This window comes from Tachypleus tridentatus, chromosome 6 (assembly GCF_004210375.1).
Source record: "Tachypleus tridentatus isolate NWPU-2018 chromosome 6, ASM421037v1, whole genome shotgun sequence".
NCBI classification, from domain to species: domain Eukaryota; kingdom Metazoa; phylum Arthropoda; class Merostomata; order Xiphosura; family Limulidae; genus Tachypleus; species Tachypleus tridentatus.
Window position 1 is genome coordinate 115081781 of NC_134830.1, and position 23439 is coordinate 115105219.

The 23439-nt window shown below is 33.3% G+C and overlaps 1 protein-coding gene across 2 annotated transcripts; it reads left to right on the forward strand.

Annotated features, from left to right (window-relative positions):
* Positions 1–1270: 1270 nt before the first annotated feature.
* On the forward strand, positions 1271–22869 carry LOC143254642 (uncharacterized). 2 transcript variants are annotated; one of them, XM_076509789.1, is made up of 12 exons: positions 1271–1484; positions 2432–2498; positions 10350–10486; positions 13698–13816; positions 14708–14868; positions 16931–17029; positions 17284–17425; positions 17730–17832; positions 18696–18750; positions 19469–19503; positions 20708–20783; positions 22208–22869. In XM_076509789.1, exons 1-12 carry the CDS (start codon positions 1288–1290, stop codon positions 22343–22345), a joined length of 1329 nt encoding a protein of 442 aa, XP_076365904.1. In that variant the 5' UTR covers positions 1271–1287; the 3' UTR covers positions 22346–22869. The 2 variants fall into 2 exon arrangements, with proteins under 2 accessions (XP_076365904.1, XP_076365903.1); XM_076509788.1 differs by lacking the exon at positions 2432–2498.
* The last annotated feature ends 570 nt before the right edge of the window (positions 22870–23439 follow it).

The window sequence follows — 23439 nt, forward strand, 5'->3', positions numbered from 1 at the left end:
ACCATAGAACAATTATCAAATTCACAGTCTAATAAGATAGCTACTAGGACACGCTCAACACAAGTGTGTTATCAAGAAATACGTTCGATCTGTTTTCCCTCTTTAAGACATATTTTTCAAACAGATAAATTATTCGTATCAATTTCCTACAAATAAAATACATAACAAATATAATTTCAGTTATAAACATCAGCCAGTATGGGGTATTATCGTGGTCTTTATATAAAAAGAAAGGCATGTTAATGCTAAAACTGAAGTGTTTTCTTCAACAAGTATTCCGTCGATATAAGTTCTTTGTCGTTAATGTCTAACTAAGTAAAGTGGGAGTTAAAACTTCGCAATAACCTATACAAATTGTAAAGAAATGACATCTTAGTTGGATCTTCAGTAACTCTTAGTTAAAGCATGTACCGATCTTCAGTCTTGAGATACTCTGGAAGTTGTCTCTGTAAAAGAATATGTACTAGACAACGTCAGTAAATACTGTCAAAGTTAAGCCTTTGACTAAACACCTGCCTCACGAGCCAGTCTATCGTTCTTTAGTACTGAGTTTAGAATAGTGAACAGGAATGTAGTTCTGGAAACCAAGGATTTGGAGTTATTTCAATAGATTTCGATGAATAAAAGTCATCACAACTTCTTAGTCACAAACAGTTAAATACTAGATATACTTTCTCAAGGCCCCTGGAAGTGTTCTGTTTCAAGAGTAAGTAAAACTAAAAGTAGCAGTAATAAATGGTTTAAATTTTGCGCAGAGTTACAATGGGCTGTCTGCGCTAGCCGTCCCTAATTTAGCAGCGTAAGACGAGAAAACCCACCCACTGAGAAAAATAGATATGTAAAAACAGCTGGTGAACCTGACGATGACCGAAGAATGTCGAAACGTTGTTCGCTCCTCTACTTAAGAGTCCTCGCTATCCATACCAGCCGTTTTTAGATATGTACGAATCGAACGCTTTAACCCGCCTGGCCATGCCATGCCCAACGGAGAAATGAACCGCGTTATGCCCAAACTGGTATCTTTCAACGTTAATCAACTATAATGTTAGACTGGAGTTTTTCCCATAATATGTGACTACAATTTGTTTGTCAATATAATTAGTTAACGTACATATATTTCATAACACAATCACGTGTTCAACAGAAGAACGAACTAGAAAGCAAACTGCAAAATAACGTCATTCAGACCAAATTATTTATCAATAATAATCTATTCTATCGACGAGTATAAAATACAGGACACAATATTGCGATAAAAGCGATAGCTAAAAACTTTAACTGTCTAAAATGTCTTGTCGTCTGATGGTAAAATATGTACAAAACAAGATATTCGGCTTGTTATACCTTGTTTTGCTTGCAGGTTTCATATACAGTATGTTTATTGTGTTAAACCTTTCCTTGCCATACCCAACGATAACAGAAGTGAGATATGAATCGCTAGAAGGACAGCCTTTTCCTGCAATGACAATCTGCAGCACAGAAGAGTATGTTGGTTTTAAAATTTCATCTGCTTTCCTGAGATTTCTAGGTTCCCATTGGAAAAGTATAAACTTTTGTATAAAGAAGCACAATTATGTTATAATCTACTTTATTCACAAATACCAAATGCGGGTGAAATTTTAAATAACTTTGCCAAGTCTAACTCTTTTTTTGATTTTTCAAGGGGAAAATGTGATGTATTTTCAGAATATTATATTGATGAATAGACTGGTTGTCCATGTAAGATTTTAAAATTAAATTCACCGTAGTGGATCAGCAGTAAACATGCGGTTCTTACAATTGGAAATATTTAAAAGATAAGCAGCTATACACGGGGTTTTATACATTAAATCTTTCAAAAACAAAGGTGTATTTTTGTCTAGGGCGACTAATGACAACATCACTTTGTTGAAAATTAAAATGGAAACGAATAAGAAACGAGACATCACGTAGCTTAGGCAACAGGAGAAAACGTAATTTGTAAAATGTGCTATTTTTCCTCGCCTAACTTAGGAGTTGTACTTTGAACTATGAATTACACAGCAGAGTTACACACTGTGTTGTCTGCGTTCTGTTTGTCGTGGAAAATCGAACCGCAGAATTTAGCGTTTAAATGCGTAAATGTACCGCTGAACCACCGGTTGATGAATACAGAGGATATTATCTATACAATATCATATTCAACACTGCAGCTATAGTAGAAATATCTGAGTTATTGTACGTAAACAAATGCTAATCGTACAAGCATATAAAAAGTTTAAAGTGAAGATGAAACTTTCATCTCCATCATAATCGTAAAGTTAAGTAGACAAGTTTTCTTACATTATAATAATAAGATATAAATCGAAAATTATGTGTTTCTGAGAGATATTTCTGAACGTTCTTGTACACTTATTAACTTAGCTACCTTTTCGTTATTTTTATACACAAGGTTTTTTGTTGTTTTTTTCAGCTTCAAAATAAGTATTATGTGCAAAATTGTTCAAAGATACTGCATTGACAGAAGTTTTTCAATAAAGGTAAAATTGAGTATAAGTTTTTCAATTACGTTTAAAAATTAGATACATAACGTATCATTAAATGTGCGTTAAAATAGTTATAAATGAGTAGTAAAATGAAAATCAGTTTAAAATATCTTTTCTTCTCATTGACTGGTTCGTTTTTGTTAAGCGCAAAGCTACACCATGGGTTATCTATGCTATGCTCTCCAAGTACCGAAAGAGGATTTTTAGATCGTAAGCTTGAAGACTTACCGCTAAGCCGCTGGAGAACGTCTCATTGCACTTAAGTGTTAAGTTATTATTTAATTTTTTTGTTATTAAATGTGTTGTATACCGACTTTTTGGCTGTAGTGAAATGAACGTGATCCAATGCTCAGCGTGTCAATAGATAGATCTCACACTTTCGTCCTGTTACAGCAGAAAAATAGTCTTGTTAACAAATTTGGGGCCAGTGTTGGGTTATATTTTTTTATTTCACTAAAGGGGAAAGAAGCCTTGAATTTTAGCTGGATTACTGAAGGATGATTGCGTTGTAAGTGCGGTTAAGTGGCTTCATCTAGTCAGTCACTTCATCTCCTGCAATCAGAATAACCTCAGCACGGGATAAAAACTGGTATGAAAGACAAAAATGTTGCTGTTACGATATCTCACAATACTAGAATACCTGTGTAATTCATGGGAGAGAAGATAAACTCTGTGTTCCTGCTAAATTGTACACCGACCCTGAACTGAGGTAATCATGACAGAGGAACAGTTCGGTCAATACATGATTAAAAAAAACAACAAAAAACAATCATAGTGGGATGCAAAGAATTAGCGCAAGTTTTTAACGTTTCACATCCTGCTTATAATAATGGTAACTAACATTAAAACTGACTACAAAAATTCCATAAGAAACAAATATTACTCATAATTATAGAAGGGTTAAACACAGTTGTAATTTTAATCGTTGCACATATTCTAAATATTGACGTTAAAATTCATGTGGCATTTATAATTACTGTCTGATGCTCACCTGAAGAGACATATTGTTATCTGTGTCAGTAATATTCTTTCATTTGATGTAAAAACATATTAATGCCAAAGAGCATCCCTAGGGAATTTTACTTGATCATCAAGTAATATAGAACAATAAAACAAAATCGTATAGTTATTAGAATCTTAGAGAGCGATCCAGGCACAGCAGGGGTATGTGGTTTGAGTGCTCGATTTGTAATCTGAATGTGGCGGATTCGAATCCCCCATCACACCAAACATGCTCGCATAAAATAGTAGCCTAAAAGTTGGCGGTGTGGGCGAGAGAGTGATAACTAGCTACCTTTCCTCAGTATTAACAAACAAAGAGTGATATAGTTCTAAATAGAGCTTAATAGCTTGAAACTGTTTTATTTACTTACAGAAAACTTTATATATATATATATATATAACACAACTAGGAAATTACCAAGTCCTACAATTATCCAAATGAAAATTCAAGGAAATACATATTAATCCATTTAAACATAAAAGTTTCCTACAGTGGATTTGTTTGTTTCTTTTGACTTTTCACGCAAAGCCGCACGATAGCAATCTGCGCTCGCCTTCCTAATTTAGTAGTGTAAGAAAGCAGCTAGTCATCACCACCCACTGCAAACTTTTGGGCTATTCGTTTACCAACGAATAGTGACTTTTAAGGGTAATTCTATAACGTCCTCACGGCTTAAAGGATGAGCATGTTTGATGTGATGGGGATTCAAACCCTTGACCCTCAGGTAACAATTCGAGCGTCCTAACCACGTGGTCATGCTGGGCGCTTGTTTAAGGTAAAGGGGAAATATATTTTAAGATTTTTCCAGGAATTTCTAAAATATTTAGAGTTTTATCTTTCGAACCATTATTATTTATCAAATAAAATTATAGTAGCAAATGTTAGCATATTTTCTATTTAAAGCATTTGACTTTAAATTGTTACAAATCTTTTCTTTTTTGTATGGGTACTTGTGGAAAGCTATGCAGGAACTATCTGCACTTTCTGTCCCTTGTTGTAATGTGGTATACAAGAATAATATTCACAAACTTTATTGCACTATGAACCCTCTTCCAACAGCACACGTTTCTACGTGATCTCACAGCTGTGTTTGTTGCACGGTTGTTAGTATCGATAAGACTAAAACGTGCATTACAGTGTAGTGCCTACATACTATTATTTTGGCAATCAAAAAGCTACTCCTGTTTTAAAATTACGCCACTATATGAAAATCTCTTGAAAGGCGTTTGCGACTCACAATTTCAGAGCCGCTAAACAAAAGGGTTAATAGTTGACATCACCAGCTCTTGAGCTACTCTAATCAACTAGAATGATTCGATCGTCACTGTTATAATGTACTCACCACCTCAAAATGTAGTAACAAGAAGCAGATTCGGACGGGCACGATCATTACTGCCACTTCTCAGGCTTAGTGGCTATATTATTTATATAATATACACCAGATAATATTACACAGTATAAATTAACCATAAATCAGTATTGACGAATATCAATATTTCATCACCATTATTTAAATATGTAGCCCATTTTAATTTATTGACGCTTTTAGTCTACAAAGATCAGACAAGATTCGTAGAAATAAATATTTCCAAATGATCTTCCAAATATTTCCAAACTTAATCGTTTTGAATATAAAAATTTAAGTCCCACATCATTCTTCAGGACAGAGAAAATTAAATATGACAGATATTTTGAGTCAAGAGATAAATGCTATTGTTTCTTTGTTTGTTTTCGGATATTTGAGCAGAACTATCCAAGGCTATCTAATGTAATCATTTCGAAAAAAAGGATTTTAGTCTCTCTCCCATAATACACCTATGGTCACGTTGTGTGGAGTCATTTTGTTTGTGGTAATTGACGCGAACGTCTCACCCATAGATCTACAGGGAGCTGAGAACTCGGGTACTCTCGATCCAGTAGTTTAAATGCTCCATACTTCATGTCCATGTTTATTCTTTCCTGAATTCGGGTGTGAGGGTTTAACGGTAAGGTTTAGCAATTATGAGACAAAAAAAATCGGAGTTTAGTACATGCGCGGATTCTGTACTGCGGACAAATAAGCGAACAAGCCTCTCTTTATCTTGTACATTTTTTAAAGTCTTAGAATTTTACCTGTGACTTAAAGAACATCGTGTGATATCCAAGTGCCTAAGTGTACCTGAAATATGGGTTAAATATAATTTTATGTTTTTAATTTTGATATCTTTTAAATATAATGAAACACTGATCGTGTATTTATTTTCATCCATTGCAAAACTAGTGAGAAAGACATATATTGTCGATATTTCTGATAGATAAAATACGCATAATTAATACTAATAAGTGTACACGCTTAGATTTTACATTAAAATTCATTTCAGTTAATAAATATTAATGTCAAATTATTTGATTAATTGATTTAATACATAATAGTATTATCGTATAGTAGGTTTAACGCATTGCAGGTTTAATGTACAGCACGTTTAATGTATAGTAGGATTATTGTATAGTAGAATCATTGTATAACATGTTTAACATATAGTCGCGGGTTCGAGCTCCTGTCGCACCAAACATGCTCGTCTTTCAGCCGTTGGGTCGTTATAATGTGATGGTCAATCCCACTATTCGTTGGTAAAAGAGTAGCTCAAGAGTTGGGGGTTGGTGGTGATGACTTGTTGCTTTCCCTCTAGTCTAATACTGCTAAACCAGGGACGGCTAGCACAGGTAGCCCTCGTGTAGCTTTGCATGAAATTGAAAAACAAACAAATAAACATATAGTAGGATTAATGTATAACATGTTTAACGCACAGTAGTTTTAATATATGTTAGGATTAAGAGTCGTATGATATTCTCTTATGTTAAAAATAAAGCAAGCCATTTTTATATAAAACAATATATAAAATACTAAAAGAAATCTTTATTATTACTTACGTATATCAAGACGTGTGCCACGTCTCCTTTAGTTCAGGCCCAGCATGGCAAAGCGTGTTAAGGCGTGCGACTCGTAATCTGAGGGCCGCGGGTTCGCATCCCCGTCGCGCCAAACATGCTCGTCCATTCAGCCGTGGGGGCGTTATAATGTGACGGTCAATCCCACTATTCATTGGTAAAAGAGTAGCCCAAGAGTTGGCGGTGGGTGGTGATGACTAGCTGCCTTCCCTCTAGTCTTACACTGCTAAATTAGGGACGGCTAGCACAGATAGTCCTCGAGTAGCCTTTTTGTGAAATTCAAAAACAAACAAGCAAACAAACCTTTCGTTCACACCTGAGCTTGCGCAACTGGGTATAAGGCGCGGCACCCATATTCGCATGAATGTAAGATAGTGTGATAAATACATCTTACATTCATGCGAAAAATATCGAATATGGGTGCCACGCCTTGTTCCCAGTTGACCACAGAAGGGAAAGAAAGATTTAATACATGGGTTATTTGGTTTTGGGACTCTAAGTGCATACCTGCGCATGTGCAGGATTATCTCCTTAGTTCTTTGAGTTAGGAAAGTCAAACGTCGTAGAATGAAAGCTCACTCCCCTAAGGTAGATATGTGCTACAGTTTGATTCCCCCCAAAACATAAATGAACGTGCTTTCATTGGTCGGCTTTTACTGAAAATCGACGGGCAAATGGCTTGAGATCCAGCTTCGTTGTAGTCTATCCCAGAGTCGAACCCCAAAGTGCGGATGCTCGCATGTGCAGAACAAAGTCCTTAATCCTTTGACCAGCGAAACTATCTTTTTCATTTCAAAACAATATACATCCTCGTTTACACTTCAGACTTTTCTGTTTACTTTCCCTATAGATCATTCCCAAAATGTAAAAATTCCAGCCTCTCTAAGCCTAATACATTCACAAAGAGAGTGGCACTGTGGCGTTCAAACCAAACACTGAAGCAACGTGAGTCTCAACAATAAAGAAACAAGGAATCAACCTTATCTGTAAGAGTGGGGGAGACCCCTGAGGAGCAGGAATCTAGAAACTCAGAAACTGAAGATCCATTGCAGCAACCAAAAACAATGAAGCACTACAAAAAACACCAGAGGCAAAGCCAACCTGCTGCTACTGCAAAAATAAGAAGAAATAATCCTGACTGATTTAAGTTACCAACCTGAGATAGGTCACAAATCAATAGTCAGTTACTTCCCAAGAATGTGGTTTTAAAAGTGAAAAGGAGAATTCAAGGGGATGCGCTGTAGTGATGAAAAAGTCAAGCTTAACCACGTGGAGACTCTTTCTGGGTATCATGTCAAACCCATAATTCAAAGCATTTTCTGTCTGACATCACGAAATATAATTCTGTTTCTTATTATGCATCAAAAGAAGTCACTTGAAAGCAGGATTTACGTTCACCTTCGAAATTCGAGACCAAATCTATAATCGAATCGGATCCATTTAACCATTGCCTGGTGAAGAGCCCACGTTTCTCTAGATTTCGTTTCGTGGGATATCAAGGCAAATAAGGTAACCAGCGACGTCGCAGTGTTTTGGTATCTAACTAGATATTGTGTTCTTTTTCCAACGCGATTCACCGATAAGAAGTTTCAAACATTCAGCTCAAGAACGTTACCTCCGAATATTACCACGGTGTGATCAGTGTGGACAAGGTACCTAGGCTGAATCATGTATGGAGATTTAATGCTCCAACTTGTGATGAAGTTGCTGCTCTTATGATAGGTGAAAAACATGGTAGGAGAGAAATTGTCCTTTGATACCTTTAAGAAACCAACAAACGAATTTCTGAGACAAATAGAGCCTTCGGTGATCTCCAATATCCAATGATCCTGTGGCAAGGTCCAGATTCTTACAGTTATCAAAGCAACAGGCGAAGCTTATCCTAACAAAATGATCTCCTCTAAGAACTTTTAGTTTTTCATGATCATGGAGAGAAAAGGAAAAAAGATTATCTTAAGGTGCAACAACCTTTATTACCATCATGTTGTGGATAAGTATGCCAAAACTGAGAGTGAACGTCTTTGTTACCTTCAATTCAATCAAAAATGCCCATATATAGAACGATATGTTCATTACGTAGAAGCTTTCACTGTTGATAGGGAAATTCGTTAGGTGAGCCAAGATACATGCATAAGAGGTATCGAGATGCGATAATCTATGTCAAACAACATCTCTTTATCACCTTCATGTGCAATCCAAAATGGAAAGAGATCTAAGTTGAGTCTTGTCAAAACTAAAAGCCACCAGAGAAACATGGATATCATTGTCAGAGTGTTTAAACTCAAAACTGGTGAACTGATGAGGCTGGTCACAAAAAAGGATGTTGGTGTCTTTGGAAAGACGAGATGCTACTTGCACACCGTTCAGTGGCAAAAATGTGGATGGCTTTTCTTAGTATGGTTGAAGGAAAATATTCATGCGAATGAGATTGACACACCTATCGGTGTTGAGCTACATAACCCCGAGAAAGACCTTGGCCTATTTAATGTAGGGTACAATCAAATGGTTTACGGTCCATGTGAAAAGCTCAATTCAAGTTCATAATGTATGCAAGACTGCAAGTGCACCAAAAAGGATCCTAAACACTTCTTTCAAGAATCTCAAACAGGACGTAATGACTATTCTCTATATCGTCGCAGAAGACTTGGAGATATTGATTTTGAAACAATGCTCAAACCTGGCAATAACTCTGAAATGAAGGTTGACAACTGCACACTTTTGTGCAAGATCTTTAAGACTGACATAAATTTAGTATTATGCAATTATGTGAAATCCATCAAATATGTAGGAAATTTATACAAAACAGGATCTGACATGGCTGTTTTTCCCTTGCAAAGAGAGGGTGGAAGTGTGGGTGATGTCCAGCTTTTTGTCATGAAAAGATACATCAACATCAATAAGGCCAATTGGAGAATTCTTGGTTTCTCCATCCACGAGAAGTCTCCCACAGTGGTCCATTTTGCATATCATCTTGAAAATGGTCAGTGCATATATTTCATCAAGGGAATGCTTAAGAACAGGCATTGGCTTCCAGAAGTACAACCTTTGTGATTTTAGTTGTATCATAGTAATTCAGTTTCTGTCAATTTGCTCCATCATGAAGTTCCTTTCCACTACACCTGGACCGCTGGAAAGAAACAGAAACGACGTGCTGGTGATGGTTCATCCCAACAATCAGGCGATACCAAAAGACGGGAAATTTTGTTGCAGTTCTTCTTGACATTGGAAATTTAAATATTCTTATTGAAGACACAGGTTGACTTATTACCATATCTAAGGCCATTCTTTATACTCCAGAAAAGGAACTGGAGCAAATGATGTTTCCGAATATAAACAACATTTTCAAAACATTATTTGGCTAAGGAAGACGGCCTTTATGACTATCACAAATGATGCTATTAACAAGATAAATTCCAGAAATTACCTGAAGAGAACAAGGTCTTCAACTCCATTGTCTCAGTGTTGGTCCTTGATCAAGTTTTTCAGTATCTAGTTGAATTCCCTACAATTTTCTGCTGTTCCACTAAACAAAACTGGGACACCTCTCATGTTTTTTGAGAATTTTGGATCTATCTAGACTATGCAAGTACTTTCTCATATCACTGCTAAATTAAGGACGGCTAGCGCCGTGTAGCTTTGCACGAAATTCATAAAAACAAACCAAGAAATGTAAAGTACGTTACTTGTTTTAAGATATAAAATGAAATTTATCATTAATAAAAGCACTGAAAATCACAGTGAATATATTAAACACAGTTATTACAAACAAATTATTCTTGACGTGTATCAAAATGAATAAATACATTTGTGTACAATTTTTGATTTTGTAACTTTCTTAAAATAGGTTGATTTTCATTTTAAAAATATTCATGCAGAGATATGTTAGATAATTAACGCTGTTTTGTTTCCAATAGAGAAAAGTTCATATAATGATTCGTGTAAAAGAAGAACTGAAGGTGCGATATGATTACCGACGTTTCTGGTGGGCTGCATTTGAATACAAGAACATGTTTCGATTTTGTAAGCCTCCAGGTGAAGACCCTTATTGCAGGTGAGTTACGACATAACGAAACTATTATTTTATGATGCAGAAAAGAATCTCAATAAATATTTTACTTTCTAAAGACGGAAAAGTGATAATTGTTTGTTTTGAATTTCGCACAAAGTTACATGAGGTTTATCTGCGCTAAACGTCCTTAATTTAGCAGTGTAAGATCAGAGGGAAGGCAGCTAATCATCATCATCCACCGCCAAATCTTAGACTACTCTTTTACCAACGATTAATGGAAGTATTCGTAGCATTGTAGCACCCCCACGGCTGAAATGGCGAGTATGTTCGGTGTGGCGAAGATTGAAACCCGCGAGCCTCCGATTACGAGTCGAGCACCCTAACTACCTGGTCATGCCGAGTCCAGAAAAGATACAAAACAGTATCGGAATAAATAACTAATATATCATAGGTGCTTTTATTATCCAAGTAAACCTTCTTAATCAACTATAACGTTAAGGCTAATTATAAAAATATTTGCACTGCTTACTTTGAATGTAGTACCATTCTTTATTGATTGATCGTTTGTTTTTGAATTTCGCCCAAAGCTTCACGGGGGATATCTGCGCCATTTATCTTTACTTTAGCAGTGTAAGACTAGAAGAAGGGCAGCTAGTCATCACCATACACCGTCAATTTTTAAGCTACTCCTTTACCAATGAATATTGGGATTGATCGAAACATAATAGCGCCCCACGGCTGAAAGGACGAACTTGCTTTGTGTGATGGGGTTTCAAACCTGCAACCCTCTGATTACAAGTCAAGCGCCTTAACCACCTGGCCATGTCGGACCATGATTGTTCGTACAATGTATAAAAGTATTAAGTATACAATATGCGAACAATATGCTGTTTTTAAATATCTTAAACCATATCCAACTTGTAAGTACTAGTCTATAAAAATAAGCTTAAAAATCCTCACTAGAAAGGTTTACAGAATTACGGATCGTTACTATAATTAATGGAAGAAAGTTCTGTCTTAGATATTCGTATAGTGTAAAAAAAAATGTAATTAAACAAGAATGCTGCAGACCGTGTGCTTTGACACCAAAATATAAGCTATTAGTGATACGCAACTGTTTCAGTTTAATGCAAGAGTTATAACTGAAATAGTTTATATAGTGTGAATATTAAATTTAGTTATTTTTAGAATATAGTTTATTGCAGGCTTGTTTACGAATAATATATTGTGTAGTTCGATAGTTATGAATTAGTGACTTTTATTACGTCATGTTACAACAAACTTCTGAGTCTTTCTTGTTTTAATTGAGTATTGCTGCATTACAGTACCTAGTAGTGTGTGCAACATCCTAGACCTTCGTCAGGCTAAACCTTTGGCCGAAAAGTAATTTAAAATATAAATCTATACTACGTGATTGCAAGTTTAGCTATAAAGAACATTAGCAAATTTTAAAGTAAAATTGTAATAACAAAGTAGAAAGATTAATTTGTCTTTTCGAATTGTGTTCTAGAATAACTGAACCAGTCTGCGTGAACTTTGATGAAAAAGAGATTATTTAAAGCCTGGATACAACTGCGATAACTAACAGTGTAACGGACATTTGTACATACATATCTTTTAAAATAAATAGGCTGTATTTTGCTTGTTTAATTTCGAAATTTATCGCCAACAAGTCACTAAAACCTACTGTAAATAATTCAGCTTGTATACATAAAAAGTAACAGATGCTCTTAGCAATGTCAACATAAATCATGTAAATTTAGATTATTTTCGTTTGACTATCATCCAAATGCTTTTTTTTTTCCATTAACTTCGTTTTTTCCGCGAACTTTTGTAACGTCTACACTGCATTCCTGTGCTTTCTCAGAAAATTTATAAAGTATTATGAAAAAAAAGTTAATTATAATACAGAGCAAATTTGTCCGTTTAATGGTACATGTTGTGAAGGCCTGGCTGAACATTCTCTGTAATGTGGTTAGTAAGCTCCTTGAAAACACTCTCTTTACTTCGTGAATGACTGTCAGATCTCAGATGTTAATCAGAAGAGAAAGTACTTACTGCATGAGTTAACCATAGGCATTATTCATTAGCTGCCTTTTCCCTAACCTAACGTGAGAATTAGGAACGGCTAGGCTCTTGTATATATACATGAAAATGGTAAAATCTTCAAATTTGAATAATACAGTGCACAGTGTAGGGCTGGATATAAGCACACTACTCTAATAGATATGTTACACTAGCCAATTAAATAAAAATTTTCTATATTTGATGGGAAGCAAAAACTAAAAACTAATCCAAACTATTTTAGTATTTAAAATTCTGTTACTGTTTCAAATATCAGTCACCATTGTCAACCTCAGTACAGAGTAATAACGCATCTATTTTGTTTCTTTCATTTGATCTGTAACAAGGTACCACCCGTATCTTATAAGATAGGACTAATTAGATCCAAGAACCTTTCGTCCTGTAAATCAAGTGACTGTGGGTATGTTTAATTACCAGTCATATTAAACAAAAATACATGTAATATTAGTAACACACTCTTGGAATAGTCATGAAATTTTGTTTATTATTTGTTATACACGTGTATGTGTAGGTGGTTGGTCGACAACCAGCAGAGTGTCCTTCATTTACACATATAAATAACTTTTTATTATTTAACCTGTAGGTTCATTCAACTTTTCTATTGTCTTTTGATAAGCAGACTTTTGTTTGTGATGGTTTCATTACACAGTTTCGTGCTGCGGCTTTCAAATTTATTGAGACATAAAATAAAAGAACAAACTGCACGTTTAAAACTGAGTAAAAGTTGTTTGTTAGAAATTTGTACGTTCGAAAATACTTCTGTGGCCTCCTCAACTTCTGAGCACCACATACTCCTTAGTCATTTTGTTAGATATATATTTATAATAAATAGGTTGTTAGATGCACAGTTTATAGAAGTCGAAACTAAAACATAAAATTATTAACCGAACAATTTTAATAATTATTGTAAATAGGACAACAACAAAAAAGCATTAAAATAAATAATTCATTCAAGAATTTCTATGAACAAGTTTTCGGTTCGTCATGACATTAAAACTAAATATAGCAGAAATAAAGAATAGACAGATAAAGCAGAAAAAATGGAGATTCTGTTTCAGTATTTTTTCAGATATAAAAAGATTCATGTTTCAATATTAAAGTAGGTTTTTCGTCATTAAAGAAACTAAAATTCGAAAATAATCCCAACGTGTTATTTTTTGATCTATAGACATGAGAAATTTTTCCATCCAACACATGGTAACTGTTTTACTTTCAACGCTGACTTCCAGGGAAACAACGATACTTTAAATATTTCATTTCCAAAGAAAGAGGATCAAACTTTTCTAGGTTAGTTATATATGAGTGATATTCGTATGTTGATGTGTGTGTATATATATATAAAATGTGACATATATATATGTCACATTTTATATTTCTACGTGTAAATGCATATATTAAATTCTTGTTGTTTTGAATTAAGCGTAAAGCTACACAATGGGCTATCTGTGCTCTGCCCACCACGGGTATCGAAACCCGGCTTTTAGCGTTGTAAGTCCGCAGGGGCATTATATATTAAATAGATTTATACGTCAATATGTAGATACATATTAGTTACATTTTTATGTTCATGTGAAGTTAACTGTATTATTTAGACGGTTATATGACTTGATTTGTGGGTATGTGTGAGCTAGCTATCTTTAATTTAGTAGTGAAAGACTTGATGGAAGACAGCTAATCTAGTTTCGAAGTTAACGTTCTGATGAAGAAAAGATACTAACCACCGAAATGTAAATCTGTAAACTTCTGTAGTCTTTAAGAATCACTGCACGAATAGTAACTGTTTTTGTTCTGTAAATCAAACAAATGTAAAAAGGCACTTTTTGAAACTTAGTTTTGTGTGCACACAGTCTCTAAATTATAGTTTAATTTTGACTCATGTTAAAATATTTTATATTTTCTACAGATGATGTTGTTAAGAAAACATAATAACAAACATGATACTATATTATGTAATGTACTACTCAGTGCTTCATCATGTACTAGTAACGTAGAAGCGCTAACCACGCCTTTTATGTTGTTCTAAAACGTAGCTGGTGAAGCACTTCGTCAACACTAAGACAATGATAAAGAAGAAAATTGAAATGGCGGTCAAACTCAATACAGTAATACTTTCGATAAATAACATGCCGCATGAATCTACGTTACAATTAAAATTAGTATTTATATTCATGTTTTCAGATGATCCTACGTCTTACGTTTTTGTTCTCCAGTTTGATAAAAGAGACTTTCTGGGTAATCCAGGAGCTTTAATCACTTTCCATCAACCAGAAGAAATACCAGATTTTGCAACCCGTCAATTAATTACTCCTGGAGAATTTTCTGACTTTCGAATTGTTCAGGTGACACAGTAATTTTTATTTATTTATATGAGTTTAAATAACATATTTTTATTTAACGCTAGTTTAACGGAGAATGTATGCATCTTTATAGAGAGCACATATCTGTCATGGACTGTTTTATTTCGTATAATAACAGTTGTTGTTGTTTCTCACGTAGGTGAATAATATCTCAATCACTACTGTGTCTGTTATAATCCGAATTGATCTGATGATCCTTGGTAGTAGGCGAAAAGCTTCGTTTTCAATGGGAAGAACAGACAAATTTTGGCTAAGATATTTACTTATTTTCAATCGCACGTCCTTAGAGATACGAAGCTGGACACAGATTTATAGTATGAGTTTCGAACGTTTAGGACATTGACTAATATTATTAGAATTCTTTTATGGAAAAAAACAAGAAATTCAATTAAATATAAATACGAATCATACATTTTACCGTATTTCTACACCTGCATAATAACAACGATTATTTTAGTAAATTATAAGGATTTAGCCATATAAATGTCTATATTTATATATATAACTATACTAGAAAATCAGATTTTTCTGTTTATTCTTCAATTATTAATTTATTCGGTAGATTTCTTTACTTCAAAATATAATTTTACTGAGAACGTATAACAAACATTGAAATATCGTTTTTAATCAAACAGGTAAATTGAATACAATATATAAACATGTATGTTGGGAGATTTAAATAAACTGTGATGCACAGATTCCACAAATGAAAAAGTAAGAATTGTTTTGTATAATTTAAGGTAGGCTTAACAAAAACAAAATAAAAAAAATTAAATAATTCAGAAATTGGATATTTTTACGTTCCTCCAAACATTCATAAATACAAGAGTTTAAGGAAGTATTATTTAGAACAAGAAGTTAATGCATTGATATTGGAAAAATCGATTGTAAGAGATAACTCAGACTAGTGTAAGTTCTGCGTGATAAATTCAAAAATGACATTCATTTTCTCCATCACGTACAGGTTTTTCACAAAACGTCGTATGTACTTTTGTGTAAGTGAACCATTTTAATTGATATCGGGTAACATTTGCTATGATTAAAATGTTGACAACCACTGACTATAAATTTCTCTCCACCAATTGCGAAGTTAGAGTTTTATTGATCATTCTAGAACCTAGGAGAAACAAACCGCTAGTATATAAACGATTAACAGGCCATACAACGTGTCATTCCTGAATAGAAGTAGATCATACCTTCACCTTAACAGAATATTTTTTATTCAATATTATTTATTCGTTGCTTTGATAAGAATAAGTTGTGTAAGTGTTAACATGTTTGTCTAACAACAAACGTTGTTTATGAGAAGTAATTCAAACATGATATAATTACTTACAAACATGATATAATTGCTTACGAACTTCGTTTCCAACTTTTTTTTAACTAAGTTCTCTGTGATATTTGAATACAATGGGTGATGATTTGGAGAATGCTTAGAAATATTTTAATATTCGTTCGTCATAAATAGTTCAATAAATTAAGATATTTGAAATTTACTTTAGAAAGAGGTTTTCATCTGATAATTAAGGTCTTCTTCGAGTTAATGTAGGAAACAAACCAACAACAACATGTAATAAATATGTAGACTAAACACAACATTGGAAGAAAATGATTATAAAAGGTATAAATGATAAGTGAACTTTGACGGTAAAGACGATAAGTAGACATAGGAGGAAAGTACAACAAAAATTATTAGTGAAAAATGGTGTGTTTATAAACTTATAAAATTACTGCCATACAGAGAATAATTTTCGACGACGTTCAAGAGGAAATAATCTAAGCCAAACAAAGAATAGTTTGTATGGAAAGAATAGATTTATCCACAATAAGAGTTAAGCCAGTAAAAGAGTAAATGACAGAAGCACATGCTTAGAATTAGTCAGGTAAGAATAATCTGAATCATCAGAAGTTCTAGAAGTTAAAGAAATATTTACATTTCTGTTAAGCATAAATTATGAAGACAAAATGCGAATTTTTACAAATTACTTGCATGTAACTGAACTATGCATATAGAGAGAGCATGTTTTCTGTTTCTCCTATTTAGTCCACTTACCATTACCTTCCTTGGCCATACGACACTAACTGTGTTGATTACAGAAGTTTTGGAACAACAGAGGGCAGAAAACTAATCCTTGGAATGAATGTAAGAAGACTGTGTTATTCTGTGTTCTTCGTTAATAAAGTACATTAATAATAATTCACTAAGTTCAAATATTTATCTTTTCTACAGAAAGTAAATAAAAATAAACTTGAGGGATAGGTCCACGTTATGGCCACAAATGACACTGCAATTGTTACTTATTTGCAATATTTCTCATTTTATATAAGAAACTGGTTATGAGTAGTGAACTGTCTCGAACTGATGTTTGAACTAAAGTTAATTTTGAATTATTTCAGGGCTGCTTTGCTGAGTGCATCACAAACACATCATTTAAAATCTGTAACTGTGTATTATTGGGATTTACTTATCAGACGTTTCTGCCTGATCCCTATGGGTTAGCTCTGGGATGGAAACCTAGATGTGCTGATTATTCAACCTGTAAGTTACTTTTTTCATTCGTAATCATTCGTACAAACTGGATGTTAGAAATTAAGCAGGTAAATGAAAAAGATGTAAATTTTCCAAAACATCAAAAAGAATAGAAGGTAATTAAATGGCATTAAATAGTCTAGTATATCTCTAAACTAACTATTCTAGTTTATTAAAACTTAATTCCACTCCCAATCTGTTTTTAACAAAAGAAATTAGTTTCTACTTTGTTATTTAGTTTCTACTTTGTTATTAGTGCTAATTTCTATATTTAAATTATGTGGCTTAATTTGCACATTATTGATTCTAATAGTTGCAATATTTGGCGGTGCGATTCCAATAAACTGTTCTTCAAAGAGTTCCGAGTATACTGAGGAACGTAAGAGATGTTTGTCAAAGTGTGGCGTGCCTTGCAGGTGAGTTTACCTCGTTTTCTTCTTGATATATACATATGGTCGTATTTATTTACTATACGTTGTTTATGATCTATATTGATAGAAATGCATTTAGGGAGAAACGAGGATAGTGGTTAAAAAAAGTACGATTCCATTGTTAACTCTGTGATTCAAAATTGTGTTTTTGAAACAAGGGTTTATGCAGAGTAAGTTGAAAGTATAAACTGTAGGAACAGTATATAACATTTGACGTGTTTGGGATTAATATTTCTGAAATAAAGATACTTATTTAATAGAAAAACATCATAACTTTGTTTGATTTTTTTTTGAAATTCACGCAAAGCTACGCTAGAGTTATCTGCGCTACCCTTCCCTAATTTAGTAGGGTGAAACTAGAGGGAAAGCAGCTATTCCTCACCACCCACCGCCAGCTGTTTTACCAACGAATACTGGAATTGAACGTCACATTATAACACCTCCAGAGTTGAGAGGGCGAACATGTTTGGTGTGACGGGGATTCGAACCCCCGACTCTCGTATTATAAGTCGAGTACCTTAACCACTTGGCTATGCCGGGTCTCTGTTATATACTTCATCATTTGACATATTCTCTATTTCAGTTATAATCGTTTCCTTACTGTAATGAGAAACCTCTTTATGGGGTTTTGAAATATTATGTCATGTTAAGACTTTAAGGTAAAACAAAGTAAGAATATGTCTAAAGCCAAACATAAGGTTATAACTACAGTCACTCAGTATTTATCTAACCTTGAAAACTTTAAATAATTATTAGTGTACTTTCTAAGATATAATATACGTTCACGCTATTCGGTTGTTTTGAAGTATATTTTACTGATATCAAAAATATCTTTGTTAATGTTTCAGGAAAATACTTTACAACATTCTAACCAGTAAACACGCTATCTTAGACAATGAACAGGTATGTTGTTTTATTTATAAACATTTATGTAAATTAATTAATGTATCGACTAACTGTGTATTCAGAAATATTTATCTATTTCTTTTATATTAAATACCTAAACGTGGTAATGACCCTTTATTGCGTGAAATCTAAGGGTACTACTTGTTGATGGGAGTGTTTCTCAGAAGCATCAGAAACATCGTTACTTACTATTATTTTAATTTCTATCCTTGATTCTGTTGTAAGCCCTAACCGTCGTGGTGTAAAATCCACGTACATAACTTAAGCCAAATTTAGTAAGTAATTACAATCTCATGATAAAACAACGCTTAATTTTAATATTAAAAAAAAAGAATCAAAAAGCGCAGTATGTAGTTTAATAAGGAATATTTTTGTAGCAGAACTTAATCTTCTTCCAGTGATAATGTACCTTAATGAGAGCAGAATACGAGCTAAATAATCTGGAAGTGTGCATACTTCTTTATTTGATTTAACTGGTACTGAACAAAGAAATTAGTTGTGCGCATATTTCCTTAGGTGATTTAACTCTCAATAGACAGGAGACCTTGTTAGCATATAGGAGATTAAACTGAATAATATTGAAAGTGATTACTGTTTTAGCTCATTAAGTTAAAGTATATTATTAGCTTGTAACTATGTTATGAAATTATTCACTTATTAAAGGCTTAACTTGGACATTATTTGCTGACGTTGTCTAGTACGTATTATCTTACAGAGACAACTTCCAGAGGTTCTCAAGACTGAAGATCGGTATGTGCCTTAACTTAGAGTTATTAAAGATCCAACTAAGATGCCATTTTTTTAAAGTTTGTATAGGTTATAGCGAAGTCTTTAACTTCCACTTTACTTAGTTAGACTATAACAGCGAAGAACTTCCACTGACGGAATACTTGGTGTAAAAATCATTTCAGTTTAACATTAACAAGTCTAATTTTTCCTTGTCTGTAATTTTAAATTTCTTGTAGTTTATGAAATTTAAGAATAACTAAACATTTTTAGATTATAAGGAAAATAACCTGAACGATAAAAGTCTATGAGTCTTGTAAATGAAAGCTTGTCTTATCAAATATTAAGTTGTGTTCATTGATCGGTATTCCGAAATGATCTAAATGGTTCAGTGTTTTATGTTGTGCGTTAGCTATTCAGCAAACTAAGTAAAGGATTTAAGCTAACCTTGAAGAAATAGAACAGTCTATGACGGGTAAAGAACAAAGAAGACTGAACCAATATGAAGTCTATTAGAATACTCCACACTGACTGATACTTCATGTTGGATACACAAGAATGTTTAGCTTAATATTTATTAGTTGGTTTATTTAGTGATTTTTAGTAGTTAATGACTGTTTGGTTTTCATAACAAGAGTGTTAACAGTAAATATGTCAAAGGCGCTAGTTATAACGAATTTCATTAGATAGCTCAAATAAATTATCTGTATGAAAAATATAGAGTATTTGAAGAAAATGTTATTAGATAGACAATAATAATATGAACATAGAATTCACAAATGTCCGTGTGTATGTGAAACAAATATAAGACAGTTTGCGTTAATTTACAAAATTACACTTTTACATTTTTTTATATCAACTGTACTAGACGATGTTTCAGTTAATATGTTTTCTCCTTCTCGGAATAATTTTAATATAATTTGTTTTATTTCTGACAAGAAATTTTTGTTTATATCTATTTTTTCCAAGAAGGCTTAGTGTTACGTACAATCATTAATAAGTTTCGTTATAATATTTTATATTTTATTTACACACATATTTACATAAGCTACGAAATCAATATATATATTTATTCAAAATAATAATATATATATTCTTCGCTACACACGTAGCAAGCAGTACAGATATCCACTATAAAATAAAATAAATCCTTTGAATGATATCTATAACTTGTATACTTCTATTTCTAATAACGTTTTACAACATTTTGTTATTCATTTTGCAATAGGTCATCACTGGCTATCGTTAGGGTTAGAATTATAAATCGAAATGAGAAGGTTCACATTACTCACCCCAAGTACCAAGTAAGTCTATATCTACATTCTTCATTTAAAACCTAACTAAGAACAGGCATTTAACCTTTTGTTGTTAAATAAAGTACATTCATCTTTCGTGAAGTTGTGTTTCAAAATATTTCTTTGTTGCCCGAGTTACAAAAAGGAAGACGCTGATAAATACATAAAATAACACCAAAGTGTGTTAAGTTTTCATATCTACACATTTCTACCGTTTTCAATCTAACTTGGCATACGCTATCAAGCCACCACGTCACTATCCAACTCCAGGGAACGCCACTGTAGTAGGGTTTATTTAATTTTTCGTTTGTGTGTATTTAATACGAGTTCGACACTTTATTTGTTAACGTAAAGATGACCTAAAAAGGTCGACATGTTGTTCTATACTTTATTTTAATTAAAGTTTTGATACCAGTATCAGCCATCTTTAAAATTAATTTTCATTTCAAATTGGTTTCTCGTCGTGATGAAAGTAAGAATTGACTTCGGCTCTGAAAACCCTGTTTAATTTGAATCTCCCTATTTCTCACCGTGAATATTACCCTGCAATAACCTACATGTGGGGCCCGGCATGGCCAGGTGGGTTAAGGCACTCGACTCGTAATCTGAGGCTTGCGGGTTCGCATCCCCGTCACACCAAACATGCTCACCCTTTCAGCCGTGGGGCGTTATACTGTAACAGTCAATCCCACTATTCGTTGGTAAAAGAGTAGCCCAAGAGTTGGCGGTGGATGGTGATGACTATCTGCCTTCCCTCTACTCTTACACTGCTAAATTAGGGACGGTTAGCGCAGATAGTCCTCGAGTAGCTTTGCGCGAAATTCATAAACAAACCTACACGTGGAACTATAAAAACACGAAAAAAGGAGCCTCGAAAAACGCATTCACTTTAACTAATAACCAGCTTATATGGAGAAACGCACAATGTTATAAAGTATTTAGATTTATTTATTACCAAGTGTTTATATTATAGTGAACAATAAATGATAAAATCAATCTATTCACGAATGTCCCATAACCCAGTTTGTTAGGAAATCAAACATAAGGCCTGTTAGTAGGGTACGTTTATTTGTGGTGTTTGTAGCTTCTTGTATTTACTTCAGTAACTACAATAATACTAGTAACTAATCAAAGACGAAGGCAAGACCTGTTAGTAGACTGAGTTTATATTTGTATTTTCATGTATTATTCTCAATAACTCCAATAAATGGTATTTACATTTTTACTGACTTAAATGTTTTTCAAATTTCATTTACTGGAACTTGAGGTCACCTAGATTATTCAGTTTTATATTAGTTTCTTATAATGACAGAAGGTAATGTCTTAGTAATTACGTTATCTTTAGAAAAAACACACATTTTGTCTTATTTTAAATTAGTAACTAATAAACCTTACTTTTTATTGTATTTAATCATTGGCTGTGTTTATTTCAGTGGTTTCATGTTTTATATGAGGCTGAAAACATCGTTATAATTTGCATAGCTCTGATAATTGGACTGAACTTACTGCAAAGAAAAGTTACATTACTGTTGGATGAGACAGAAGAATCTTGTGGAGAAGCCAAAGACTGATTTCTTAGTGGTTATACGTAAAACAGTGTTTATTATCAATTAGTTTGTTTCTTCAATATATTTAGCACGTTTAGCGAGTGTATTGTATAAAACCCGCATAATTACACACTTTTATGGGTATGAGGAGTAAATATTAAGATATTTAAAGGTGATGCTGTAATTAACAGTGGCGTTGGTGTTTGTGCTATCAGCAATGTTAGTTGTTGATGCCATTGTAATACCTTTTGATTATTAGTTATCCTTTTAAATATATGAAACTTTCTTTTTTTAATCACAGTTGTGTAATCGAACAAGATATATTTCAACATTTCGTTTCCGTATTTGAAAAACAGCTCTTTCTTATTCTCGGTAAAACGATAAATCTGTATCTGACACAATTACAGTTATATCTGTTCTACAAATATGTGTTCGATGTATCTGTACTTGGCTTGCTTAGGTTGAATTTGTTATGTTGTGTGTGAAACCTTGTATCCGTATATCTGATAAATAACAGTAATATTTCAATAAAGTGTTTCATTGCTGTAGTAAGTTTCTCATCAGCAAAAGCTCATACCAGAAGTACACTTGCAGTGAACATCCTTCAGTAAAATAATTCTTCACATTATTAGTCATCAGAACATTCGTGATGCTACTCGTTTAGGTAAAGAGTGGCATCTCCAATCATGAAAGCAAATATACAAAGACAACCTTTGTATCTTTAAACAGAAGTAATTACAGATCAAAGTGAATTATTTAAAGAATGTACCTTATGTGATGTTCGTCTCTGTGTCAAATATTAGTTACTGATAAATGTGATATTGTTTCTAGAAGTCATTTCAAATCGAAGCGTTACATTTAAAGATGGTAACCCCAAACAATTTCTAAAATCAGGATTTTATATTTTAATTAACAACTGGAGCCAGTCCTAGTGTACGTAACGCATTAACAAATATTTATCTTTTACAGCGAAATTCTACTCATAAACTCTTTAATATTTATATCAATATTGACACACGTTGTGATTTTCACTGACTGTGTTAGAAAAACTGTCTTTATAGTGTAAGAAAGTTTATGAATCTGAGGTAAATTACAAAAAACAAAAAAGGTACATGAGG